Source organism: Nyctibius grandis, chromosome 10 (assembly GCF_013368605.1).
Source record: "Nyctibius grandis isolate bNycGra1 chromosome 10, bNycGra1.pri, whole genome shotgun sequence".
Lineage (NCBI taxonomy): Eukaryota > Metazoa > Chordata > Aves > Nyctibiiformes > Nyctibiidae > Nyctibius > Nyctibius grandis.
Genome location: NC_090667.1, coordinates 23,696,608 through 23,721,405, shown reverse-complemented (window position 1 = coordinate 23,721,405; position 24,798 = coordinate 23,696,608). Strand labels below are relative to the sequence as shown.

Here is a 24,798-nt window from a genome sequence, read left to right as displayed (position 1 = left end):
AAGCGCTAGTGCTTACTACCTGCAGTTACTTGGCCTATAGAGGATCATTTAATCAGCTTTTGTAAACTGATGTCCATTTCTCACTGTTCTTCTATCAAGCTAACAACCCAGCTGTTACACCTCATTGCACTGGAATGTACATCATTTCCTATAAGTTTCTTGTCAGAGGACAGACCAGCAGAAACTAGAAATTGCAACATAACGAAACAGGCAAAAGCTGTCTCAAAGCCTTTTTAGAACTACATCAGGAAATTCTCCCCACACTTGGCCACTTATACCAGGCCTGCATTTTTTTTAAATTTATTTTCAGTTTTATAAATACTTTACTAAGATACAACAAGGTGCTGGGCAAAAGAGGGCTTTGAGAATGAGAGACAATATGACCCCACTGCTTGGGAGAACTGACAATTTGAGCATTTAGGGTCACATAACAGATAGACTCCAGGCATAGAATACTTGAGAGACTTTAGAAAAGACTGAGGCAGGAAGCCATTCTACTGATTGAACTCAGTCACAGACCAAACAAAAAAGACTGGAAAAACAGTGTCAGACTCTACATTCAGGGGTATTTAGTTGGCTGTTAGAGGTTTTTACTTGTCAGATTATACCTTTTTCTTTAACACCTACTGTCAAGCTTAAAATTTTGGCTTTTAACTATATCTTGTCATGGCATCTTTTACTTTATATGTGAGCCTACTGAAACACAAGCAATGTGTTCACTTAAAATATTGCTCTTGCTATTAGCTACTTATTGTATACTTTAACTGGAGAGTTTAAAGCTTAAAAGACTAACTGTACAGAGTGCTCAATGCTTGTAAAGTATCACTTAGGAAGAGCTGACAGCCTGGGCAAGTCTGACATAAGGAACATCTGCAATTAGTATAGTTACAGATACGCAAGTGGTAATTATTGATCAATTAACTTGAACCTGCAAATCAAATCTGAATTTGAAATAAAACTCAATTAGTGCTTACTAATAGTCAATTCAGGAAGTTATCATTCATTGACTTGTTTCCTCCTTCACTTCCTCTATAACATGGCTACACAAGGTAAGCTTTGCCATTACCAGTCAGTTTCTCACAATATAAAGCCACCTGAATGCTTTATTGTTTACTAAGTTTCATTTCAGCTGTTTAGATTGTGCAAAGTCTGTAACATACTACCTGCTACTAGCTGTCCACCCTAATCTCCCTTGGCTTTTTAAAACAGCTGAGTCTCTGGTTCCTCCACTTCAACTTAGAGATTAAGGTCACTTCTACATTACTATTACGCCTACTTTACTTCAAACTATAACATCTGACCTATTAATACGCAAACTTCCAGGCATACAATGTTTTGGCAGTGCCGCTCTTAAGGTCACTGCTGCAGAAGTGAAAGCAAGCAGATGGCTCTATTTAATAGTTCTATGAGAGACAGAACAAGTTAACTCCCCAGAGCTCTGCAGCAAAGCAACATCAGAAGCTCAGCAAGCGTCCCCATTGTCAAGTGAAAATATTTTGCAGTACTACCAGGTGCCCACAGCAAAACCTCAAATTTAATAACTCTTGGAGACGTTGAACACCAGCAAGATTTGTTGCTAACACTCCAGCTAGATTCTGCTGAGCATCTGTCAGCTATGTTGCAGTTAAACACTACAGTATATGTATTTAGGATCTTCTGGAGTATACAGAAGTGGTATAAAATTCTTTTCTTAGTTTGAACACAGAAAATTTTGCGTACTGAAATAGAAGCACGTTAGATTTCTTTAGCAAGCCCCCAGATGGGGCAAGACAACTTGTTTCTCCATTTGAAAGATTACAACATGTACAAGTCTATAGAGGTTTTAGTATTGCAAGTGATAAACAACATAATTGAAGCACAGTAAAATCTCAACCATACGATAACAAACCATAAGGTCAGACACCACAAAGTGTTGTATGTGTTGTTTATTGAACTTCAGATTCCATGGTACATGATAGATTAAATAGTTAAAAATTGTTTACCATCATACAATGTTCAGAATACTCTTTCAAAACATCTCTTTGGACAAAACCAAGAACCAAATTCAAGCACAACTCCCCCAGACCAAAATGCCAGGGGTGGAAGAAAGCTTCAGAGTACTGACTGTACACAACACATGATAGCACACCAAGACATTGTTCTCTGCTGCAACACATGCTTCAAATAGAAATTCTATACAATGCTTATTACCATCACGGGCAGGCACCTACTATATTAGCAGGACAGATTACTCTCAGAACTTGCTCCTCCAAGACTTCAATACTCCACATAAGAGTACAGACTTACAGTTCTGGGTTCTGTGATGTTTTACATTACAGAGCTGAAACCAGATTTGAGGCTATGAGCACTAAACATAGTCATAAACAGCAAGAGCAAATGGACAAGGTCTTGCGCTTATGCTCTTCAACGCTGACACACAAGATGCCTACAACTGAAATTTTTATCTCAAAGACATGATGTCACCTGAGGTCAAACAACTATGAACACGAACAACAGCAATGTCTTAGATTGCTTTTAGACTGGTTGAGGTGGGAGACTAGTGCTTGAACTGCACTGTTCAACATTGCATCCTATTTGTGCCATCTTGCCTCAACTGAATATACAATTAAGTAAAACAAAACGCATCAAAAAAGATAAATCAGTGAACTGTTGGCAAGAATCATTCAATTATATATTTGTCCTCTACTTCAGGCATTTGTACAAGACACTGGAGCCTAGAAACGTTAGCTTTAATTTGTGCAACTTAAGAATTTCCTTCAGGAGGAGTTCAGTCATCTGACTGGACGAAGATATCTCACAACCTTGCATGGTATCCATCAGTTGTAGCTCACCTCACAATAAGGTTCCGAGCTAGAACATCAAAAAAGCACAGTAGTGCTGATGCCAAGCAAAGTCAGGATTCGCAGTTCAAGATTTTCCTGCTGTATTACTGTTTCCATTTGCAACACTGTTTACTGAGGAAGCCTCACAAAGGCACCACCCCCAGCTGCAGTACATACAGTGGTACTTTTGCTGCAAAGCAGTTGGATGTATTAGGGCTTCCACAGAACCAAGCGTGCACAACATGAAAACATGTAAAACAGCAGGTTTAGCCTCAGCAACCCCTTTGACTGATGTCTTGTCCTGAAGATTTTGTAATATCCATTGTAGTGAACACCTGTAAGACACCAAAAGAACATTTTATTTACTGTTGCTCTGTATTATCATCCACATGGCTCTTGGTCTCCTCTTGTAATGTAACAACACTAGATTTCTTTGAACTGTTACAATGGAAAGCAAGTTGCAGTGCACAATTAACACATTTTCTATCACAGGTCAATATCTTATGGTTAGAAGTTAAGCAACTACTAAATAAATCTCATAAAACACAATGTAGCATTCTTGACTTGCATCTAGGTAACCACCTTCAAAAGCAGCTTTTAAATCAACCTGTGCCCTCCCCCTCCCTTACCTCTGCACAAGTTGGATGGATACCAATTGTTTCATCAAGCAATTCTTTGGTGAGACCACATTTTATTGCAGCAGCAAAACCTTGGGTAACTTCACCAGCATTAGGTCCCAGAACATGAAAACCTATCACACGATTCTTTAAGACAAGTGAGAGCAAAACAGGAGTTAGTACTAGGTAAAGTTTAACAAAAGCTCTAGTATGTAACTCCCACTACACTAAAAATATATGTTACACAAGCAGGTCAACACCAGAGTCTTTAACAAAGAAAGTGGTTCTGCAGTTTTCAGTCCATTATAGCAGAAAGAAACAAATTTTTAAAATGAGTTTTAAAATCATTGCACAGCATTAAATCAAAGATACTGCCTAAAGCTAACCAGATTCTAGTTTTGACAGCTGTTTTAATGATTTTATAGATATACAGTATGTTTAGTACATTCAGATTTAAAACTATTTTTCTACACTGAATTTAGGTCAGACATAAGACCTGTTTATATCATTTGTTATAAATCTGATACTGAAGAGCTTCACTGGCTGTTCCCTTCCTCCCCAAGCAGTTAACAAGAAGGAAAATGAAAACATTTCATGCCTGAATTTTGAAAAAGCTGGCTCTGTAGCAAGATCTAGAGTGATGGCAGTAAGCTATAAAAACAAGTTAAAAATGGGTGTGGTTTGTTTCAATTTGTCTCATTAATTGGTTCATCAAGTGGGATACAAACAATGTTTTAAAACATTTTCCCAGGACTCTCCCATACCTTCAGAGATGTCCTAGCCCACATGTGGCCATGATTTGGAAGACAGGATAAAAATTCCTCATAATACGAGCAATTTAAATATACTATTTACCTTACATTCTCCTCCAGCATCCTAGGAAAAAACCTTTCACACAGAAATCTAAATAAAGTCCCTCCTTCCATTGTGTTCTTTTCATTTGGATTATTTCCAATGAGGCTCCAATAAAAGCAGAACTTTGCCTCAGGCAGGCCAAATAAAAGACAATAGTCTTTTGGCTGGTCTAAAAGGAAATTTCAAGAATATACTCAGCACATCCATTCCAGCTTGCTACTTACATTGTCATGTTTACTGCAGATAATCTTTGCATAACAGGTATTGTTATCTCTGCCCGGTATTGTCCATTCAAGTGGCCAGAACAAACTGTGATAAACCTGGGAGGATGACAGGAAAAAGACCATTGGAATTTGATGAATTAATTCAGTCATAATTCTAATTTTTAATGTCTTTACAAATAGGTGGTTTGACATTAACAAACTAGATTTTCAAAACATATACAAGACAGTGATTTTTGTTCCCCTCAGCCCAAGCAGTCCAGCCTCCAAAAGTCAGTAGAGGAAGACTTGACTCAAACCACATGCCGCCAATTTAAATACTCGATTAAAACAGCAACAGCTATAAGACACAGCATTTTAAGATCGCACTTTCAGAAAGAGAAGTGCTTTGGTAGCATAAAATTAATATCTAGTTACTATAAGTTTAAACCTATTCCACAAATAAGTTAACAGCAGAAGCTAAACAATGCCAAGCGTATTTGAAAGATCTAAGGAGCTGAACACAAGGCATGCAAGCAGCTTTAATTAAACTCTTCAGAGAAGTGCAGAAGCCAGAGATTACCATAAAACAGGGAAGTTATGCCTGATATTCCTCTAGCCGTAAGAAAAGGTCAGGAAGAAATTAATTCCCAATTCAAGTACAGTGAACAAGCAGAAAATAGACGGTTCATCCCAGGAGTCTAGTATACTTCAGCAATAAGTCTTTAATTCACGACAACAAAGAAACCACCTACAGTTCTGCAACCTGAGTTTGGCTTCCTGAAGTCAAATGCTTCTTGGCAGCATGCAAATAGCTATGTGCAATTCTAATGGTTATCAAGTCCAGTCCTTGAGTTCTGGGAGTCCAATACCTTGTTATCCAGATGACAACACTTCCACTATCAAAGACCCATCTAGTTAACCTCCTAATCGCCCAAGAAAAACATTCTCAAGATACAAGTTAAACAAGTCTTGAGTGCTCCCACCTCCAAGTTTTGCTTTCCGTATTCTTCAATAGCTCTTTCTTCAGCTAACCCACAGCTGCCATACTCTAAAGGAGTAAACACTGTCGTTGGTACATTGATATAGTCACACTAAAAATAAAAAACAAAATTTATATTTAGACTATGCAAGTTCTATACAGTACATAACAGGAAAAGTTGTATTAGCACATTTTTTTTAACAAAACACAGTGCCCACAGTCAAGTGGATAAATCAACTTGTGTTATTGCAATTTTGAGGCAAAAAGCATAGAAATAAGTTGAAATTGTATTCTTATAGCTTTACCTTTATGGAACTACCACCATAAAGCCTGCGAGCTAGCAGTTTCCCTGCTTGAATAGCAACTGGAGTAAGTTCAAGCTTTCCATCCAATATATCTCCAACAGCGTAAACATAAGGCACATTGGTTTGTTCTTCATCATTTACAGGTACTTTCCCATTCCTTTAAAGCAAAGAGAAAAGAGAATAAGAGTTCAGTATCATAACCTTCCTCAGAGCTCAGCAAAAAACAGAAGGGAGAAGTTCTGCTACAAAGATGTTATTCTAAGGACTGAGCACGTTTTATTAATAAACTTATGCCTTTTACTTCAACTGCAAACTCATCAGCGCATCAATTACCTCCGACTGACACATGGCTGAAGTCAGTACTCAGTGGGACAGCTTTGACCTCAGTAACAGTGTGTGTCTGATGACAATGAAGTTACTCAGACGTCTTTGGACTTATGATCATTTACTTGATTATTATACAGCTTGCAATGCACATTTTCCTCTATCGGGAGAAAAAGCTGCAATATCACTTGCACTTTTAAGTAAGTTGGCTTAGTAAGTTGTTAGAAAAATTAAGATCAGGCTGCAGCAGCTTTCTCATGAACAACATAATTCTGCCTCTTCCTTTGCACCAGTTTTGCACTGACACCAGGGAGAAACAAGGAAAAAAGTTAAATCTGTAGGAAGCAAGTAGTTTGCTGCCTCTTTAGATCTCTAGATTAACTTGCCACATGAGCCAAATAAAACATTTAATTTAAGAGAATATTAAACTGTAGTTTCTAAGTAAATTAGGCAAATATATTAAACCTATTTCTTAAGCATAGTGGCCAACAAGTGGGTATTAACTCAGAATAGTTCTTCTACAAAATACATAGCAAAGAAATGGAGTTAATGGACAACTGTACTCAAATCCAGGACCGAAAAGGTTCACATAATTGCCAGGTATAAGAGGATTTAAAAAAAAAAAACCCCACATCAGTATCATTAGGTATTGTTAAAGAGGTAAAAGAAAAAAATCATTGCATTCAGTGGTTTAAGGGAGTTGAGCAATACTCACTTCTCATTGATTTTGACACCAATTGTATCTAAACCAATACTTGTCGTACATGCATCACGACCAACGGCTATCAAAACCTAAAAAAAACCCCAAAATTAAATGTAATGATTTTATGCAAGAAAAGCGCAATCAACGTAACACTTCCTTTGGTCTTTTTCTGAAAAAAAACTGTGAAGCATATGATTGAACTGACTTTTGCAAAAGTTTTTTGAAAGAGCCACCAACAGTTCAGGTTCCTCCACGTGCAACTTATTTCAGAGATGCAACAAACAACAAAACATTAATATCAGAACACGAATAGAAGCAACAACACTGTTCATATGAACAAAGTTCTAGGCATGTACAGTTTTACCCACTCTGCTGACAGGGCTCAATTGAAGATGAATATTGAATTTTCATGTATTTTTTTCTGCCAGTAATTTATGTGAACAATTTTTCAAGCAAGATTTCCCTTTCTTTTTTTCCTGAGCAACTTTTAAAGTATTTTAATACATTTTCATGTGCTGCTACATTCAGTTATTTCAAGTCCAGAAATGCTTACAGTGTTATATTCTTCTTCAATGAATTCTGGTCCCTCAGTAGACTTTGCTGTCACTTTCAGTCTTCCAGGCATGCCTTCCTCCAGCTGTTCAACCTGTATAAATATTTGTAAGCTTAGAATGACCTTAAGCAGCAGAGCTCACTTACATTGTCACTTCAAACCTTGAGCTACTAATCTATCATTCAGCAGTAAAAAAAGCTTAATCTCATAAAACATTTATTCCTGTACAGAGCCAACACCTTCCCAGACAGCACGTGCATTCTACATGTGCTGTTTCAAGTAATTTTGTGTGGAGAGAAGAAACCTAAAGGAAGCACTTGCCTGAACAGGTACAAACTTCCTGATGAACTTTACGCCGTGTGTTTCCATGTGAGCACCTACTTTTTCTGCCATTTCTTGGTCAAAGCCCCGAAGCAGTATGGAACGCACCATCACTGTGACATCTAGACCTAGACCAGCAAGAAATCCTGCACACTCTAGCGCCACGTAGGAAGCACCCACAACTAGAGTTTTGCCAGGGCAGTAAGGCAGGGAGAAGAGGTCATCACTAAAAGGAAAAGAACTGTAAGTTAAAGGTTCTTTCAAACAAGCTTGTTTGTCATTGCAAACACCAGAGCAGACAAAGTTCAGTCTATTATGCCTTTTCATCTCACCTTGTAATACAGAATTCTTTATCTCCAGGGATACCCAGATATCTAGGCCTTTCTCCTGTTGCCAGGACAAAAGTCTCTGCTGTGTGGTAGGTTACTTGTCCTCTTCTACTAGTTGCCTGTTTATATAGACACAGTTAAGAAAGTCTTTATCATAGGAACAGGTTTTTAGATAAAACAAAAAAATTCTATAATCCTCCCCTTAAATATTGTGGATATGTTTAAGAATCAAGAACAAGCAGTTTCAAGCAAGAACTAATGCATTTAGAGAAAACATGCGGGTCACTGAAGAACAGCAGGTTTAAATTACAAAATACCAGGCTTTTCTTACAGTAGTTAGAGCACTTAAAATAATTTACTCTTTGAATCCTGCCCATTTCAACTACTCATTTAGATTGAGTTGTTCATAACAACTTTACTTTCAAGTTATAAAAAGCCACAACAAATTAAGGTCCCCCTGTCCCCCACTTCCAGTAAAAGGCCAACACAACGCTAGCAACAGAACAACACCAATTAGTTCTTAGGTTAATGTAGAAACTAAAAAAAAATTATCTAGTTACATGATTTCAGAGAGCCTAAGACCCAACCTGAAATGAAATCAAACTAATTTGACCTCCAGAGGCCCTTGGTCTTGGGAAATTTCATCTTCTCAATGCACGTCTCAAAATCTGACCTTCATTCTTCCTCTTTAGTTATTTTCCAACACAGATGAAGGGAAATTTCCTCCCCATCGAGTCATCAGGTAATCCAGGTTGGAAGAGATCTCAGGAGGTCATCTAGTCCACTCTCCTGCTGAAACTCTTTCTGTTCTACTTCATTTATAGACTAAGGACACTTAAGTAGATGACCTGCATACCTGGACACTAGAACACTGGGCAGATGAGATAAGTTGAGCATACTACTATCTTTTCAGTGCTGATCTCTTGGTTTGAAATACATGTAGTTCACCCTTCATAAAGTTATATTGAAAACAGACAATTACACCCACTGAACCTCACAGCTGTCTTCAATATGTACTCTAAGTTAACCTTGCAACAATGTGATCACTTACAGCAAGATTGCCAGCACATGTTTTGTGTTGCAAAACTGACAGTTTAATTCTATGCTGATACAGCATAAGGTTCTAGTACTGCTGTTACGCAAGTGCTTAATCTGAATTTAATTTCAATAGTTTTTATGCTTTAGTATGAAGATTGTCCAAGTGGCAAAATAATTTCTTTTTTTCTCCCCCCTTCCTCACTCAGGCTGCTGACCTCAATCATCAAGTTAGCAACTGAGACTTATGCAAGACATAAGTTTACAAATAGCCACATTACTCTTACATAACTGTTACCAGGTTTGCAAACACTGTGGCATGTACTGAAGTACAGTAATAACATGAATCAATAACTTATTTCACAAATGAGTTTTTAACTTCAGATGACTTAAGTTGGCAATGTCAAGATGAAGCCTTTTCCTTGCTGAATTTTAAAAGGCAGTTGTAGAACATGAGTTTTCCCACCCAACTAAATGTTTTAAACACAGCACACACCTTAATTTTGTGTGGTTCAATGAATTCTCCGTAAGAATTGAGGTATGTCACAGACTTCTCTCTTAAGGACACTCGATAGCCCCAGTTTAAAGAACCAATGTAGTTTTGAATTGCTTCTACCATGATCTCCCAGTTGTGTTTAACTGAAACAAGACATTAATTTCATATTTAAAGAAATCAAAGTGCAATGAACCCTTAAAGAAAAACTTAAGTCTTATTCATTGTACATCATGCTAAGAAAATATAATTATCATCAGTAATGAGGATATATAATTAAAGTCTTGTTCTGCTATGCTAATATTTACCTGACTTGTTACTATCTGAAATAAGCCCATTTTAGAAGTTCTTTCATTTAATTCAGATAATATAGGGAATAAAACACAATTAGCTTTCAATCCTAAAGGTTTCTATGACTCAAGGAAGATGCCTTCTGATTCACCTAAGAAAACTACTGAACTCTGCCTCTGGTTTATTAAGTCCAAAGTACAAGAACGACCTTAAGCTCAGAGTCTCATCTGTACGCTGTCTTGGTCTGTCTTAGGTGTTCTTACTAACCTTGTTCTTCATACTGCCACCCGTATTTTCTTGAATCTTGGAGTGCCTGACCCAGAAGTGCTGCTTGATGCATTAGCTTCTTAGGAATGCAACCTACATTTACACATGTGCCACCAAGTCCTAAGATGGAAAGAACCATGTTATTACCCGTGTGAACAGGATATTTATGCTTTTCCTCCCATGTGCTTTGTATAATCAACCATATATCAGTTGGTGATGTTTGCTATAGCCACAAAAGTAACATGAAATTTCTGTTGTAAGAGACATTGTAAAATACAATGAACATTCTAAGCTTACAAGTTTGTATCCAGTTTAAGAGGTTACCTGACTCATTGAGCTAAGAAGGGTACAGTGTATTGTCTTAAACATAGACCCAGGATACTTACTCCAGTGTGCTTCAGATTTTAGTCAGATTGGCAAGTAAGCAAGGCAAAAAGCCCAGATTTCCTAGTGTTTAGTATCACCTATGATGGGGAATTTGAAAGTCATTTGTTTTTGAAATCTTAGCTATGAAAGCACATTCATACCTCGACTCAATAAAACTTGACCAATGAAGTTTCTTACTCATTCTTAACTGCCAATAGCATTAATAAGGTCAGACAGCAGCTGTCTTTAATTATGGAAAGATGAGGCATGCATAGCCATCACAGAATCACAGAATGTTAGGGATTGGAAAGGACCTCAAAAGATCATCTAGTCCAATCCCCCATAGTCATATAGTCATACTGGACTAGAGGTAGCCTAGATCAGTTGTCCACAAAATAGAATGAGATGAACTAAAAGGCAAAAAAAAAACGCCCCCCAAACACGAGAATGTGAACATGCACACACATGCTATCCGGACACGATTTGAAAGTGAACAGAACTAGAACATCATTTGACAAGGAACTGAGAGTTAGCAATGCACAAGCCAGAAATAACTGCCCAGAAAAGCAGGCATGGCAGGAAAACAGCTCATTTGTTATCTGTGTTCCAGAATTACAGGAATTCAGCCACAATTTCTAAGAATACAAATCCATAATATCTAACAACTCAGTATGTTATCACTGTCATTCAAACATCATGAAATACAAGTTAACAGAAGCTTACCCCATGAGGTTCCAAGAGGCGTTGGAACAACATAATCTAATACCATTACTTTCTTTCCCAAGGCAGCAGCTTCCTATAGAAGATGGAGAGACAAGTCAGCGTTACTGAACTTTTGCCTGACCAAGAAAGCCTGTCCATTCATTTACGGTCACGATATACTTAGCACTAATAGAAGACTCCTTTGCTAGTTAGTCTTATTATCATATACGGCTCTATCCCCTCCTTCACTAGACAAAAATTGAAATCCCTCAAAAACTATTACTTTCTTCCAAACTTTGAATGGATGCTTATGTTCAATACTGCATCCATATTATCTACACTGTCAAAAGCCATGATCTGAAGAGGGTAGGAGACGGGCTTATCAGTCTATGATCCTCTTCTACCTCTTCTACCCAAAGAAATATTTATGCTGTTAGCTCTCCTTTTCTCTCAGGAGGGCAGGACTGACTTGGCATGTTCATGAATGAAAAAAAAAAAAAAAGTTATGTTAATAAGTTGGAGACAGTTCAATGGAGGACCACCAAGATGCTCAAGAGGGCTGGAGCACACGCTCTGTGAGAAGGGTGAGGGAACTTGACACATTCAGCCTGGAGAAAAGGTGGACTTGGAGGGGACCCAAAAGCAACTTTCCAGTAGCTATGAGAAGGTCATTAAGATGACTGCGCTAGGCTCTTCACACTGGCAGGTAGTGGAGGGACAACAGACAACGGCTGTACGTTGAAACAAGAGAGTTTCAGACTGGATATAAGGAACTTCCACACCATGAGGACACTCAAGTTTCCCAGAAAGGCTGTGCCATCTCCACCCTGGCTATTTTCAAGACCGAAATTGATGAGGTCCTGCATAATCTTGCTTGACCTCACAGCTGACCCTGCTTGGAGCAGGATCTTAGACAAGACATCCTCCTAATGTCCATTCCAACCTGAATAATCCTATGATACTCTATCCAAGGAATTACCAGGCACTTGATTGAATCCACTGACTGTTTGATCTTTCAAGGGCTTGGATCAAATCTTTAGGTGCCTCAAATCTGTTTAAGAACTCCTGTGCAGTTGCTGCAATCCTGGCTCAAACAAGGTTTAGCCAGCTATCTTGTATTCTGTGACTACCTGACCTCGCCCACTCTGAACAGTTTGGTAATTATCACCAAGTTTATAACTGATGTCCCCAAAGGCACAGCGAGGAAAGATCTGGAGCATTCTGAAAATGCCCAGTTGGCCAACTGAAGAATTCAGTTGTCACCTTCTCCTGCCTGCCTTATATTTTCTAGTGAAAGTTGCACACTTAACTGTATTGTTGTACAGCAATCTCCAAGGCTGTCAAGAATAACATCACCATGCCCAAACCATAAACTGACAGTTAGGATACCTGGCTGAGAGGTGGGAAGTGTGTGTTCAAATCCCTCCAGCAGAAGAGAAAACAATCTACACCTTAGGTCCTGATGGCACTCTGAACAACAACTAATTGTGTGACGGGCATACAATCTCTGTTACCATTTCTGAAAAAGCATCTAGAAATAAAACTAAAGAGTGAACCAGTTCCTTGAGAGAACAGCTGAAAACACTTCATTTTAGATGACTGGTGATCCTGAATCCTAAACAGTCAAAAGTACTTCAAGAGTAGCCTTTAAGTTTTCCAGATTAATGTTTGGAAGTGTTAAAGCACCTGTGTACTACACAGTAAAAGGAAATACTTCAAAAACTTCTGGTTCCACCCTCAGCCAGGAACCTAAAACCTATTATTAGGATAGAGTCCTGAACAGACATTGGCTAGAAAGTGACCCACACAGACCATGATCTCCTGAGTGAGCACATTACTAGACCACTACTGATTCATTAATTAACAAGTTGAACAGTAATAATCATCAAAATATAGACTCTTATGCTGTTGTGATTAATAGAGACTGACTTTTGAAGACGTTTCGCATACAACCGGTTCTTTAATGCAATTTTCACATCATACCTTGGAACACGCAAGTCCACCTGAGCCACCACCAATAACAATGAGGTCATAATCATAGGGTACTGCATCTTTGCGATCCCCAAGAAGTTTCTGCAGTGATCCATCGTGATAAGCCTGGGAGGACAGGGAAAAAAAAACATCAAATTACCACACACATTTCTGAGCAAACAAAAACTGAACGACATTGCCTTCTCTGACCTAGATCACCCAAGTCTAATAAGTCACACAATTTAATTATGATCCAACAACAAATTCACACAGTAGTCTTGCCTACTTCCAGCTGATTTTTAAAGAAAAGTTACCTTGTAAGTTGAATCACAGCCGCCTATGTGAGTCCCATTCACAAATACATTAGGCACTGTCCTCTGATTAGTTAGCTCTGCTAACACTTGCTGAATACTGGGTCCATCAGCTAAAAGAAACAGGTACATTATAGAACAATTTTCAAGAAGGAAGATTTTAAACCAACCTGAAGTATTAAAGTTTTGGACTGCAATATATTGTAGGCCTGCCAAGAAAACAATTCTATTATAAGCATCCCATTTGTAGACTTCCTGAACCTAAGCAAGTCTTCAGAAACTACTTCTCAAAAGAGCATGCTTAAATACCAAGGACAAATTGGTGCTTCAAGTCATAATTGTACAGAATGGAGTAAAGTTGAAGTAACAGAGTTTAGTCCCTGTATTTCCTGGATTCTTATCAGTCTCTTCCTGATAGTGTCACACTTGGTACTACACAAAAATTCTTTTCCAGATATCACAGGAGATCACACAGACAGCGTTTCTTTCACGAGAACTGTCTGGTTTTGGAGCATGTTCTGTGTAAGTGCACATAGTTTTGCCCAGCAGCTTTGTAATATGAGAATTTGGGAATGGGAAGAATGAACATGCTCTTCTACTTACCCTAAAGCTACTTTCAGAGTTTTTCTACACACCACACTGTCTTAAACCTTCCAGTTTTAAGACTATCATTGCCTGACCTGACATCTGAATCATCAGCACCTACACACAGGCTCAATGTGAATCTCTCAGCTGTTGTCCAGCAGTAAACGTGGGAATGAGAATTTACAGTAATCACTTTGACTAAAATCTTTTTACCTATTTAGTAACATTAAACAGGGCAGCTGCAAGGGAAATACATTATTAATTAGGAGTAATTCCAGAAAAAAATGACTGTGCATTGTACTTTGCATATCTTGGGCTATAATTAGTTCACAGTATCACAACTTTAACAAAAAGTAAAAATAAGTAAGAGGAGATGTTATGATCAATAAATAAGTACATTTTCCCCAAACACTGCTTAGGCACAAACACTTCAAAAAAGCATTAGCACTTTAAAAAAGCTTTGGAAACTAAGTTTGGTACAGAAAAAAATTGGTAATACACATTCAACAGTTTACCAACAGTGCAATTAAGAGTTTACTAAGAATTATGTTAGAAATGACTTGTTCTTAAAACTACATTAAAAGCTACATGACTTATGTACCTAGCACATAGTACTACATGTACTAAAACCAAAGCAGCTTTGACTTTAAAAAAGAAACCACCATAAACTAGCAGCAGCCAAAGTACTGGAATTTACCCTTCCTTCCAATGACTCAGCAACTTTCCCTATGAAGGTCACTCATATACCAAGTCAAACATTAACAATTCATCTAAAGCCACAAAAGAACCTGAGGTAGGAGAAAAATACCACAGGCTTTTTCCCCAAAAGACAGAGCTCCTTAGAGAAAAATCAGATCTCATATTCTCTATCAGCTGATGACTTGTACAGAAAGAGTCAAAGCCTTCAGTTATTCAAATCCACGTTGAAGCCTAATTGCTTTTATCTCTGTAATATTAAAATTGATTTAAATTGTTTTATCTATCCTCCAATTAGATCAAGGCAGCTTAAGGAGTCATGCACAGTCACCCATTTTTAGTTACATTAAGCAGCATGTGACAGATTTTATTTCTTCTACTTACCAGTAACATCAAGTTCCAAAGCATAGTACTCCACATGCATAGAGCGGAAGAGTTCTTTCACCTACAACAGAAACAAACCAATGCCAGTGCAAAGGTTTCACAAGATCTGATACATAGCTTAGGGTAAAACTTGATTGTTGGACATACACAGGTAAGTTTTAAGCCTCAGTTATTATGCTTCGAGGGCCTAGTTCTACATGGCTTTGGTAAAGCTTGGCACTACATCTACATTTTGCATATTTCTCACTTAAAGCCAGGCTAGCTATTAACAGCACTCAGATTAAGCATCCCACATCACAGCAACCTTCCAATACAAGTTTCATTACCTTAAGAAAAAGTTTCTATATACAATTTGCTTAGCTGCAGACTTCTCCATCCCTGACAAGATACCAAAAGCCATGAGAAAACTGCCATGTAGAAAAACATCAAGTAGCGAGATAAAATAGCAGCCAGATTCCTTGATAGTACTACGGAAAGAAAAAAAAGGGAGTAGAAGATAACATGCAACAAAACGCTGTCAAGTAAATGCAAAAAAAAAAAAAAAGGCATTATAAAAAGCCACAGAAAAGGTAACACTCTCCAAGCATCCTCAGCACTAGGACAGCTCATGTCTACCAGCCCTGCATTCACTTTTGGTTGCTGTACTTCAGAAAAGTTTTAGAGCAAGCAGAGAACAATTACTGTAAGGAGTCAACGAGCTGTGTTTAACATAGAAAAGATGGGGAAAGAAAAGGCTGTGTTTAAGTAACTAACTCAAGGAAGAAGAGAAACAACAGTGGATGGAACTAATGGTCTTGAACTGCATCAAGGGATTGAGATTAGACTCCAGGAAAAGTTTTTCCTAATAGCAGGACACTGGAACATATTGCCTACGTAGATGACAATCTTTATCAGTGAGTAGCTTCAAAGCACATGTCACAAGTGTTTCAACTACAGCTTCTCCTACCCCTGAGGCAGGGGACAAGACTAGATCTCTTGAATTTTTTTCCAGCTCCGATTTTTGATTTGCTGTTTAACATCTGCCTCAGCCTCCAGGATCAGGCAGGAGTGGTTCTAACTTGTTTGCCATTGTTTTACTAAATCAGTCATATCTTGATTGTGAAATATTGAGAGAGTTAATATCAGAACATAACAGTTACATTTTTTTAACCTTTTAAATTGCTATTCTTCTCCATTAAGCAGGAGGAACATTCTAAAGATGCTTGGTTATTAAAAGGCTGCTTTTCTCCAGCATTGCCATGAACAAACTCAGATACAGCACCACTAGAACACGTCCTAGAAATATGTTTCATGCATCCAGAAGTCATCAATAAATAAAAACTCTATATACAAGCCTAGTCTTAAAAAGAAAACATCCTAAACGACAACTTAGTTGAGATTTACTGCCCCCCACCCCCACCAACAGAGTTCTGGGTGTTTTTCTAACATCAGTTCTGGATGAATAGAGTGTACCATTAGCAGATCCAAATCAGGTAGCCTTGTAGAACTGAGATTTTTACAGTAACATTATTTGTTAAACTGACAGTATTGAAATTGTGAACTGTCCTTCCAGATGGACAACACCATACCTCATGGCACGGGATGTAGTATTACATATGGCAGCATTTACTACTTTGAAATATAATTTGCAGACTTACCCATGCAAATAGATATTGTAAGGTAATGTGTAAAAAAAATATCTGCTTTAATCATAACTATCTGGATGTGAAAACAGCTCTATCAAGAAGCACTAAATGTCTGTGTGATGGATCCACTTGCCAGCATGGAGTCTAAACAATGAAGCACACTAAGTTGCCGCCAGTTCAGAAGAAATCTTTTACAACCAGCTTTCTGATGAATCTCAAGTTTATTGACAGCACTTCACTAAGAGTAAGTTGAGTCACATCTAGTAAGCTTAAAGATGTCAAACACATGATGAATAAAACATTTTTAATGTTGCTGTGATCCATGCTGTTACTATGCCAAAGGCTGAGTATTCTAGTGCTTTCTACTGGAGTTTCAGCTTTATGCTGACAAACACAAAGCTTTTGTAATCTGTACCAACTATATGGTAAGTTTCTTACCACATCATATATCAACCGTAATATACAAAAATAAGCTTTGCTTATATAACTGATTACATTAGTTCTACAATTATAGAATAATTTAAGTTGTAAGGGACCTTTGAGGTCATCTGATCCAACACTCTGCTCAAAGCAGGGCCAAATGTGAATGTTAATCAAGTTGCTCAAGCACTGTCCACTCCAGTTCTGAAAATCTACAAGGACAGAGATACCATAACCTCTCTGGGCTGTTCCAATGTTTGACCATCCTCACAGTAAAGAATTTCCATTTTATCTCATCGGAGTATCTCTCATTGCAACTTGTATTTATTGGCCCTTGTCCTTTCACTATGCAACTCTACTCAGAGTCTTGTCATCTTCCCACTTGGCAGCTGAAGACAGCAACTAAAATCCCTCCTTAGCCTTCTCAAGGTTGAATAAACTGAGCTCCTTCTTCACACATCCTGTGCTCCAGTCCTCTCTAACCATCCAGGTGGCCCTAAAAAATTTTGTCCTAGACTCACCATTACCTTCAGGCTTGCTTACTGGAATGACTACGGACCAAATGAAAGGGAAATGGCAGTGGAACTGTTCCAGACCTCCTGCTCTGCAACTGCTGTTACAAAGCCCAAGCTGAATGCCATGAAAGATCTAAAAGCAAAGCTTAAAGGGATTGCTACTATGAAGTGGGAAGCTAAGAATCTAGAGGGAAGTCACAAAATTAGATACTTGGCTGCTGTTTTAGTTTGCATCAAAGCACCAGAGTAACAGGCAAGTTTTCATTAGTGTTTTTTTTAAAAAAAACTGCTAAAACATTGCAACAGCACCTGGGGGGAGGACAGAACAGAGAACATTAGTAGAACAAGAAAGGATTACACTCAAGAAAGGACTGATTTAAGACAATGCATTTAGGCAACTTTTATTCTCTACTGAAGATACGGAGAAAAAAAATCAGACAAATGTCAGCATCCTAAATAGAAGTAGCTATTGCACTTTACATTTATTAATAGATTAAGTATACGGTCAGTTACGAAATCTTCCATACAGGCAAGAGATAATAGATTATTTCAGTTTGGAAAAGAAAATGATTAGGAGGAGTAGAAAGATAACGTACACTAATCATGAGTAATATCTAGATAAGGTGAACAGGAAATGATTTCTGAGAAATACTCACTGGAGCAAACAGCAACAACTGCATTTACCAGAAAACAATTCTGAAACGAAACGGAAGTAAACCTCCACACAGTACATAAACCAGAGAACTTACTGCCACCTGACATTGTAAAAACCAAAATTAAAAGGAGATCAAAAGAGCTATTAGACCAACTAAGGAAAGAAAGATCCACTGAAAACTTTTAACTCAATAAAACTAATACAAACTCAGGTGAAGAAATTCCTAAGTCACACAGTGCTGGAAACTTCAGTAGGATACTGGAAATTTCCTTCCTTATATCCCAATCCTACAAATGTAACTTCTCCAACAAGTGTCTGGGACCGGATACTAGGTTACCGGTCACTGATACAACCATTTACTTCCCCTCTGACCAATGCAATGGCCTCATTTACCTATTAAATCCTTCCAGTTTTCACAAATAGAGAGAGAGATTAGAAAAAATTCCAGATATTATTAAACAGTAGATAATTTCTCTGAAAGTAAGAAATTAGTCTAACACTTTAGAAAACTCTTCCTGGAGATGCTTTCTGTCACTAGGGTAGCTAAGCAGGTTTGAAATATGCTTCATACAGTAAAGTAAAGTAATAATTGCGTGTGCTAGGTCTGCTGTTCCACACATCAGCTAACATTCTACAACAGCTACAGCTGAATTGACCAGAAACCCCTGCGGATACAGAACGTGATTGGTAATAGCAAAACACATAACTAGAATAACCAGCAACTTCTATGCGACCACAGTTGTTACTCTTAATATGATGTCAACATATCAGTGTTCAGACTTGCAATTTTTCATGCTAAAAACCTATGTTTTCTTTATGCAGTTCTATCTTGCTTAATATTAAATCTTTTCAGAGTGGTAAGAAATTAAAGAACAGTCAAGTTATTACAAGGAAGTCATTCTAATACCACCCCCTCTCCACCACTGCCTTGCTAAAGCAATTGAACAATAAACTGCATTTCCAGAAAAAGAACTGCACAATCGCCAAGTCATGCTACTAGCTGAACTGAACAGAACCAACTACTTAATTCATCTAGAGAATTTCTTCACAGTGCTTTTCTGAAGGAAAGCACAATCTTAATTTTCTTCCAGCACAGCTACCTCCACTTGAAATAAAGAACTCTTCCCAACCCCCAAATGACATCCTTTTAGACCATGAGTGTTCTCTGAACTAGTGCGAAACATCATCAGTTTTTCAATTAACCCTTCCAAAAGCGCATTTCTAACCAGCACCCACAGTAAAAGACAGACACAGTGCACACTATTCATATCCGTCTCTCCCTAAGAAGTCAAAACTATGTGATTACAGGCGAAGTACCCAAGCTGTAACTACACTTTCAATTATATTCCCTTCATTAATTCTACAGACTAGACCAGCTAGCAAGAATGCTGCATTACCCACTGTTCTCCCACTCCTTTCACTATTTTTTAAGTCTTCAGTGGGAGGGGTTGTTAATGCTCATACTGTTGCAGATATTTCTGCTTTATCCCTTGATGTCTCATGTGTGGCTTCCTCCTCTCATAAGCTTTCTTCTTCTAATTCTCCCTCTGCAATATACAATTCTATGTGTTTTCTTCATTATATTACCATTCCTTTCTGTTCCAAACAGGAAAGTATGCCAAGGAAAACTGCCTACTAGAGCAATCAGCTCTCCCTCCCACCCCCCCAAGTTTATCACCTGTTCCTTCACAAAGATTCACATAGGGTCTTTCAACTCTCCCTCCTAGAAAGGGCCATGAGAGAGGGCCCTCCTACTCACAATATTCATTCCTCCCCTTTCCAAGACAATAAAGATAATATTCCTCATATCTGATTGTTTCCCTGAAGCAAGTAATCCTGCCTAACAGAGAAGCTCTGAGCAAATGCAGGAAAGAACATCAATTTGGAATTTAATTACTGCACTACAATCAAGGCTATTTTTCCCTTAAGCTCCTTGTGTTAGTCTAGCCCCACTGCAATGCCAGAAACAGATGAAGGAAAAGGCTGCAAGGTTTAAAAAGTTACTATGCCATTGTATGATCTCAAAAACACTGGACTGAGTGCCATGCATATCAACACTTGAGCGATCATGATCACTAAAAGCACACAGAGCAATACAGACAGCCACAACTAAGTATTTCTCAATGGACAGCACTGAAGTCCTCAACAAAAGGACTTCTCAACAGAAGATAACATCTTTGTCAACTGGACTAGACTTGAGCAAGACTCCAACCCTTCGTTTGCTAAAACTTCCACTGAGTAAGTTGGTAAGTAAACAAATTTTAGAAGGATTTGAGCTGCCTACTATGCTATACTATCTTTCTGCCAAAAGTATTGGTTTTGTCTATCCTCTCATACATAGAAGCTTCCTTTCCCAAAACCTCAATTAAGTGGCAAGTGAGATAGGATATATTTAAGTTTTGTACAACAGGGTCATAATATCTCCTCCCTCACAAAAGCTACTGGAACTAAACCTAACCTACACATGGGAGTGCAGCTTCTGAGTGTTCTCCTGGTTGTCAATTGCATTGAGGAACACTAGGACTCGATCCCACAGTTCCAATTACGTTTTTCCACCATGGCCACATCAAATATGGTATTATGAGGTTTAACCAACATTTCATAACATGTTCTTTGTAAATATCCAAGAATCACAATGCCTACAAACGCCCAGATTCTATATGGGTTATGACTATAGTATGCAGGTATTGTAAAATTCTAATGAAGATGCTGTTTTTCTTTAATAACTCTGGCTCACTAGTTACAGCTACCCTGTGATACTGACACATAAACAGGGCTAAAAAGATATTTTTCTCTGAACATAATTAATCAATAGTGGGTTTTTTTTAAACACACATTATGGCCAGCATTTAGAACTTACACTCTTGCTATAGAGTCAACTTTCTCCCTCAAATTTAGAAAGAGCAGAAAACTTAACTTTATTCCTCCCCAGGGATGCAACTGCGTCCAAGCTGAACACCAATGTGGTGCTCAAACTTTCAGTAAGAAAGTAACACAACCAGCACCCTGACCTTCAAGTAACAAGATACAAAAGCTGTTTAGCTGAGGAACCAGCTCACTGTGCGGAACTTCCCACACGTTCATCTGCCCCTTCGCTCACGTGGCAAATGGAAAGAAGTACCAAGGGCGCCAGTTAGGATCTCTGGCTCATTGCAAGCCTGATAAGGGGGCTTCCAAGGGGTGGCACCTGGTGCTTAACTTAAGCGGGATGGATACCGAGCTACTTCTGCACTGTCTAAACCCCAAGGGTGCCGTCCCAAGAAGCGGCCCCGCCGCCACGCTCGCTTTCCAGCCCGCTTCCCCCCGCCCGTGGGAGCGGGCGCCCTCGGGGCAGATCCCTCTCGCCTCGCACGGGGGCCGCGCCAGGCCTGCCTCCTCCTCGCGGCGAGACGAGGGAAGCGGCTCCGAGAGCCCCCGCTCCGGCGGCTGCCGGCCTGAGGAGAGGGCCCGCGGGGGAGCGCGCCGAGGTGACCGCCGCCGCCGCCTCACCTTGTTGCAGTAGGGGCAGTAGCTCTTGCTGAAGATCATGACGGGGTGGGTGGCGATGAGCGTCCGCACGCGGAGCTTCAGGCCGTCCCAGTCCGGGAGCTTGGTCTGGCCCGGCGGCGGCATGGCGGTGCCGGGGCCGGGGCCGGGGCCGGGGCCGGGGCCGGGGCCGGGGCCGGGGCCGGGGCCGGAGATGAGGTGGGGAGCGACCGGCGCGCACCTGGCTCACCCAGCAACACCCGCCCGACGCCCGCACTAACCCTCAACCTCACCCCGCCCCTTCCGGAGCGGGGAAGGTGGCGAGCCGGACCGAACTATCCGCAGGGAGGGGGGGGGTAAAATGCCAAGGAATGCTTCCCGCCCTGTCTCTCAGCCACACGCACTATGACTCCTTGTAAAATAATAAAAGTATCTATATATCAGAGGTAGAAGCGTCACTATTACCTAAAGGTGATGTAGAGAAGGATAAACGCGCATTTTTTTAGGCCACTCCTCCCCTCTGAGACGCAGCGCGCAATAACCCAAGAGGAGGGAGACGAGCGAGCGCATGCGCAGGGGCCGTCGCGCTCCCTCGGCGGCGGGAGGGCAGCGTGGCCGCGGCCGGTGCGGCGGTGGTCCCGCGTGTGGCCGCCTACAGCGCCCGCTCGTCCCGCGGCGCCTCCAAATCACAGAATCGACTAGGTTGGAAGAGACCTCTGGGATCATCGAGTCCAGCCTTTGACCTAACACCACTGTGTCAGCTAGACCGTGGCACTAAGTGCCACATCCAGTCTTTTGTTGAACCCTTCCGGGGATGGTGACTCCACCTCCTCCCTGGGCAGCCCCTTCCAATGCCCAATAACCCTTTCGGTGAAGAAATTTGTCATAATGTCCAACCTGAACCTCCCCTAGCGCAGCTTGAGGCGGTGTCCTCTAGCCCTGTCACTAGTTGCCTGGGAGAAGAAGAACAAGCCTCCGAAGGCTGGGGAGGGCAAATAGTTCCAGTGGAGAGCGACTGGAAGGGACAGACGGGAGCTGGAGCTGGCTCAGGGGTCGTTGGCCTTTCCCCCGCCTCCCGTTCTCACCTCACGGACCATCTGGTCCCGAGGTGGTGGCGCTCGCCCCGTGCCCCGGCGTGGAGCACACACCCACAGCGGGGCCACCGTTTTTGTCCCTGCTCAGTGCCCTATAAATTAGTGCAAAGATTGGGGGGGAAAGCTGCCTTCTCCAGGGGGAGAGCAGCTTCCCCCCATCTGCCACTCCTGCTTGCTTGGGTCTGTTATGCACAAGGAGGAGAATGGGGGTACAGGTGGAGCTTCTCCTATAATAAAATGGATTATGGCTTGAGAACACGTTAGCCAAGACAGCAGGAAGCAGCTCCCTTTTCTTACACATTACAGGGTTAAAGGAAGGGGATGCTGAAGCATCTAGTACTGCTTATCATAACACACACCTCTGATGAGATTGATTATTCTCCTCCCAAGAAGCATAGTAATTGTCAGGACTGAAAGGTGGAAGGGGACGTTGTCCTGGCCTGGACAGTGGAAAGAGCCTGTATCAGGGCGTAGACCAGGAGGAATCCTGTCTGGTTTATGCCTCTGCTTTGGTGGGTTTTTGGCTGGGGAACGGCAGCCTGCGTGCCAAGGTCCCGAGAACCTGGTCATCTCCCTGCAGAGCAAACCAGTGTTTACCAATTGCAGCAACAGCTTTCTGTAAACAATCATAAAGGGTTGCCCTGATTTAACATCTAAGAACGTCACTAATGTTATTAAATCAAACCCTGCAGGCTTCTGAGTGACAGGAATTATTTTCCATAGGTGAAAGCGCAGAGACAGAGCGATTTAATAAGGTTCAATAGGAAGTTTTTAACAAAGCAGGTAATAAAGTCCAGTGCTCCCTCCCACGCCTGCCACAGACCAGCCCTACGGCTATTTACTAATGCTAAAAATAATCACATATAAAAGCTGTAGTGCCACCAGTGATGAAAATGGGCCTGGTGGGAGACAACTGAATTAACTTGCTTAATTCCTTTTTGATCACATGTATCTGTGCTGGTCACTGCCCAGTGAGCTTGAAAAAATGTATGTCACATTTATTTGAATGTTGACGATGAAAGAGTTCTAGACTGCGAGTGTTTCCACATTCCCCACAGAGAAAAACAAATCTCAGTTTTGCAGCTCTTATTTCAGTATCAGCATGTAGGAAAGCGGATTCGGTAGCTGCAGCTACTAACATTTGATGTAACATGCAGGGATCAGAACTATCCACGGTACTTTGTTCATAGTTCAGCCAAAACTGCTTGTTTTGTTCCTAACTTTGGCTAATTGTTCTCCCTCCTTCTCAGACTCCTTTTACCTGATGAGAAACGTTTGTTACCCTTAGTATTCTTACAGGAATTAATATCAAAAGCTCAAGGGTTTGTGTCACTGTCTGAAGGTTGGTGGGTTTTCATATTGAACTTGGCATCCATCAGCTCCAGAAAGGTCAGAGAATGTAATAAATATTCAAAATATCTTCTTCTGTTGAAACACTCCACACTGATGGCAATGTGCCAAGTCCCATGAGAAATGTGTCCAAGGCAAATCATGTCATTTGAGGTTTTTTTTTCCCTTCTGTGCTCTCTCAGCTCTTGGTTATTATTATCACTGTTACCTTAGATAAAGCAGGAATGGGGCAATGGTTTTAAACTAAAGGAGGGTAGATTCATATAGATATAAAAAAGACATTTTTTACACTGAGGGTGGTGAAACACTGGCACAGATTGCCCAGAGAGGTGGTAGATGCCCCAGCCCTGGAAACGTTCAAGGTCAGGTTGGACAGGGCTCTGAGCAACCTGATTTGTTGAAGATGTCCCTGCTCATTGCAGGGCAGTTGGAATAGATGAACTTTAAAGGTCCCTTCCAACCCAAACCATTCTATGATTCTATGATTCTATGAAGAATGAATGAGGGAGACAATGTCAACTCGGAACACAAATGGGTGAAGGACTATAATGGCAGTATCTTG

General features: G+C 40.2%; 1 protein-coding gene across 1 annotated transcript; it reads right to left on the bottom strand.

Annotated features, from left to right (window-relative positions):
- Window positions 1-1,907: 1,907 nt before the first annotated feature.
- Window positions 1,908-22,063, bottom strand: TXNRD3 (thioredoxin reductase 3). The gene is made up of 16 exons (XM_068408483.1): window positions 21,817-22,063; window positions 15,113-15,173; window positions 13,451-13,560; window positions 13,149-13,262; window positions 11,187-11,259; window positions 10,098-10,217; window positions 9,543-9,685; window positions 8,015-8,130; window positions 7,683-7,908; window positions 7,362-7,454; window positions 6,821-6,897; window positions 5,782-5,938; window positions 5,481-5,588; window positions 4,519-4,614; window positions 3,452-3,586; window positions 1,908-3,157 (listed from the first exon to the last, which is right to left on the bottom strand). The coding sequence occupies exons 1-16, from the start codon at window positions 21,937-21,939 to the stop codon at window positions 3,095-3,097; spliced, it is 1,815 nt and encodes a 604-aa protein (XP_068264584.1). The 5' UTR covers window positions 21,940-22,063; the 3' UTR covers window positions 1,908-3,094.
- Window positions 22,064-24,798: the final 2,735 nt, after the last annotated feature.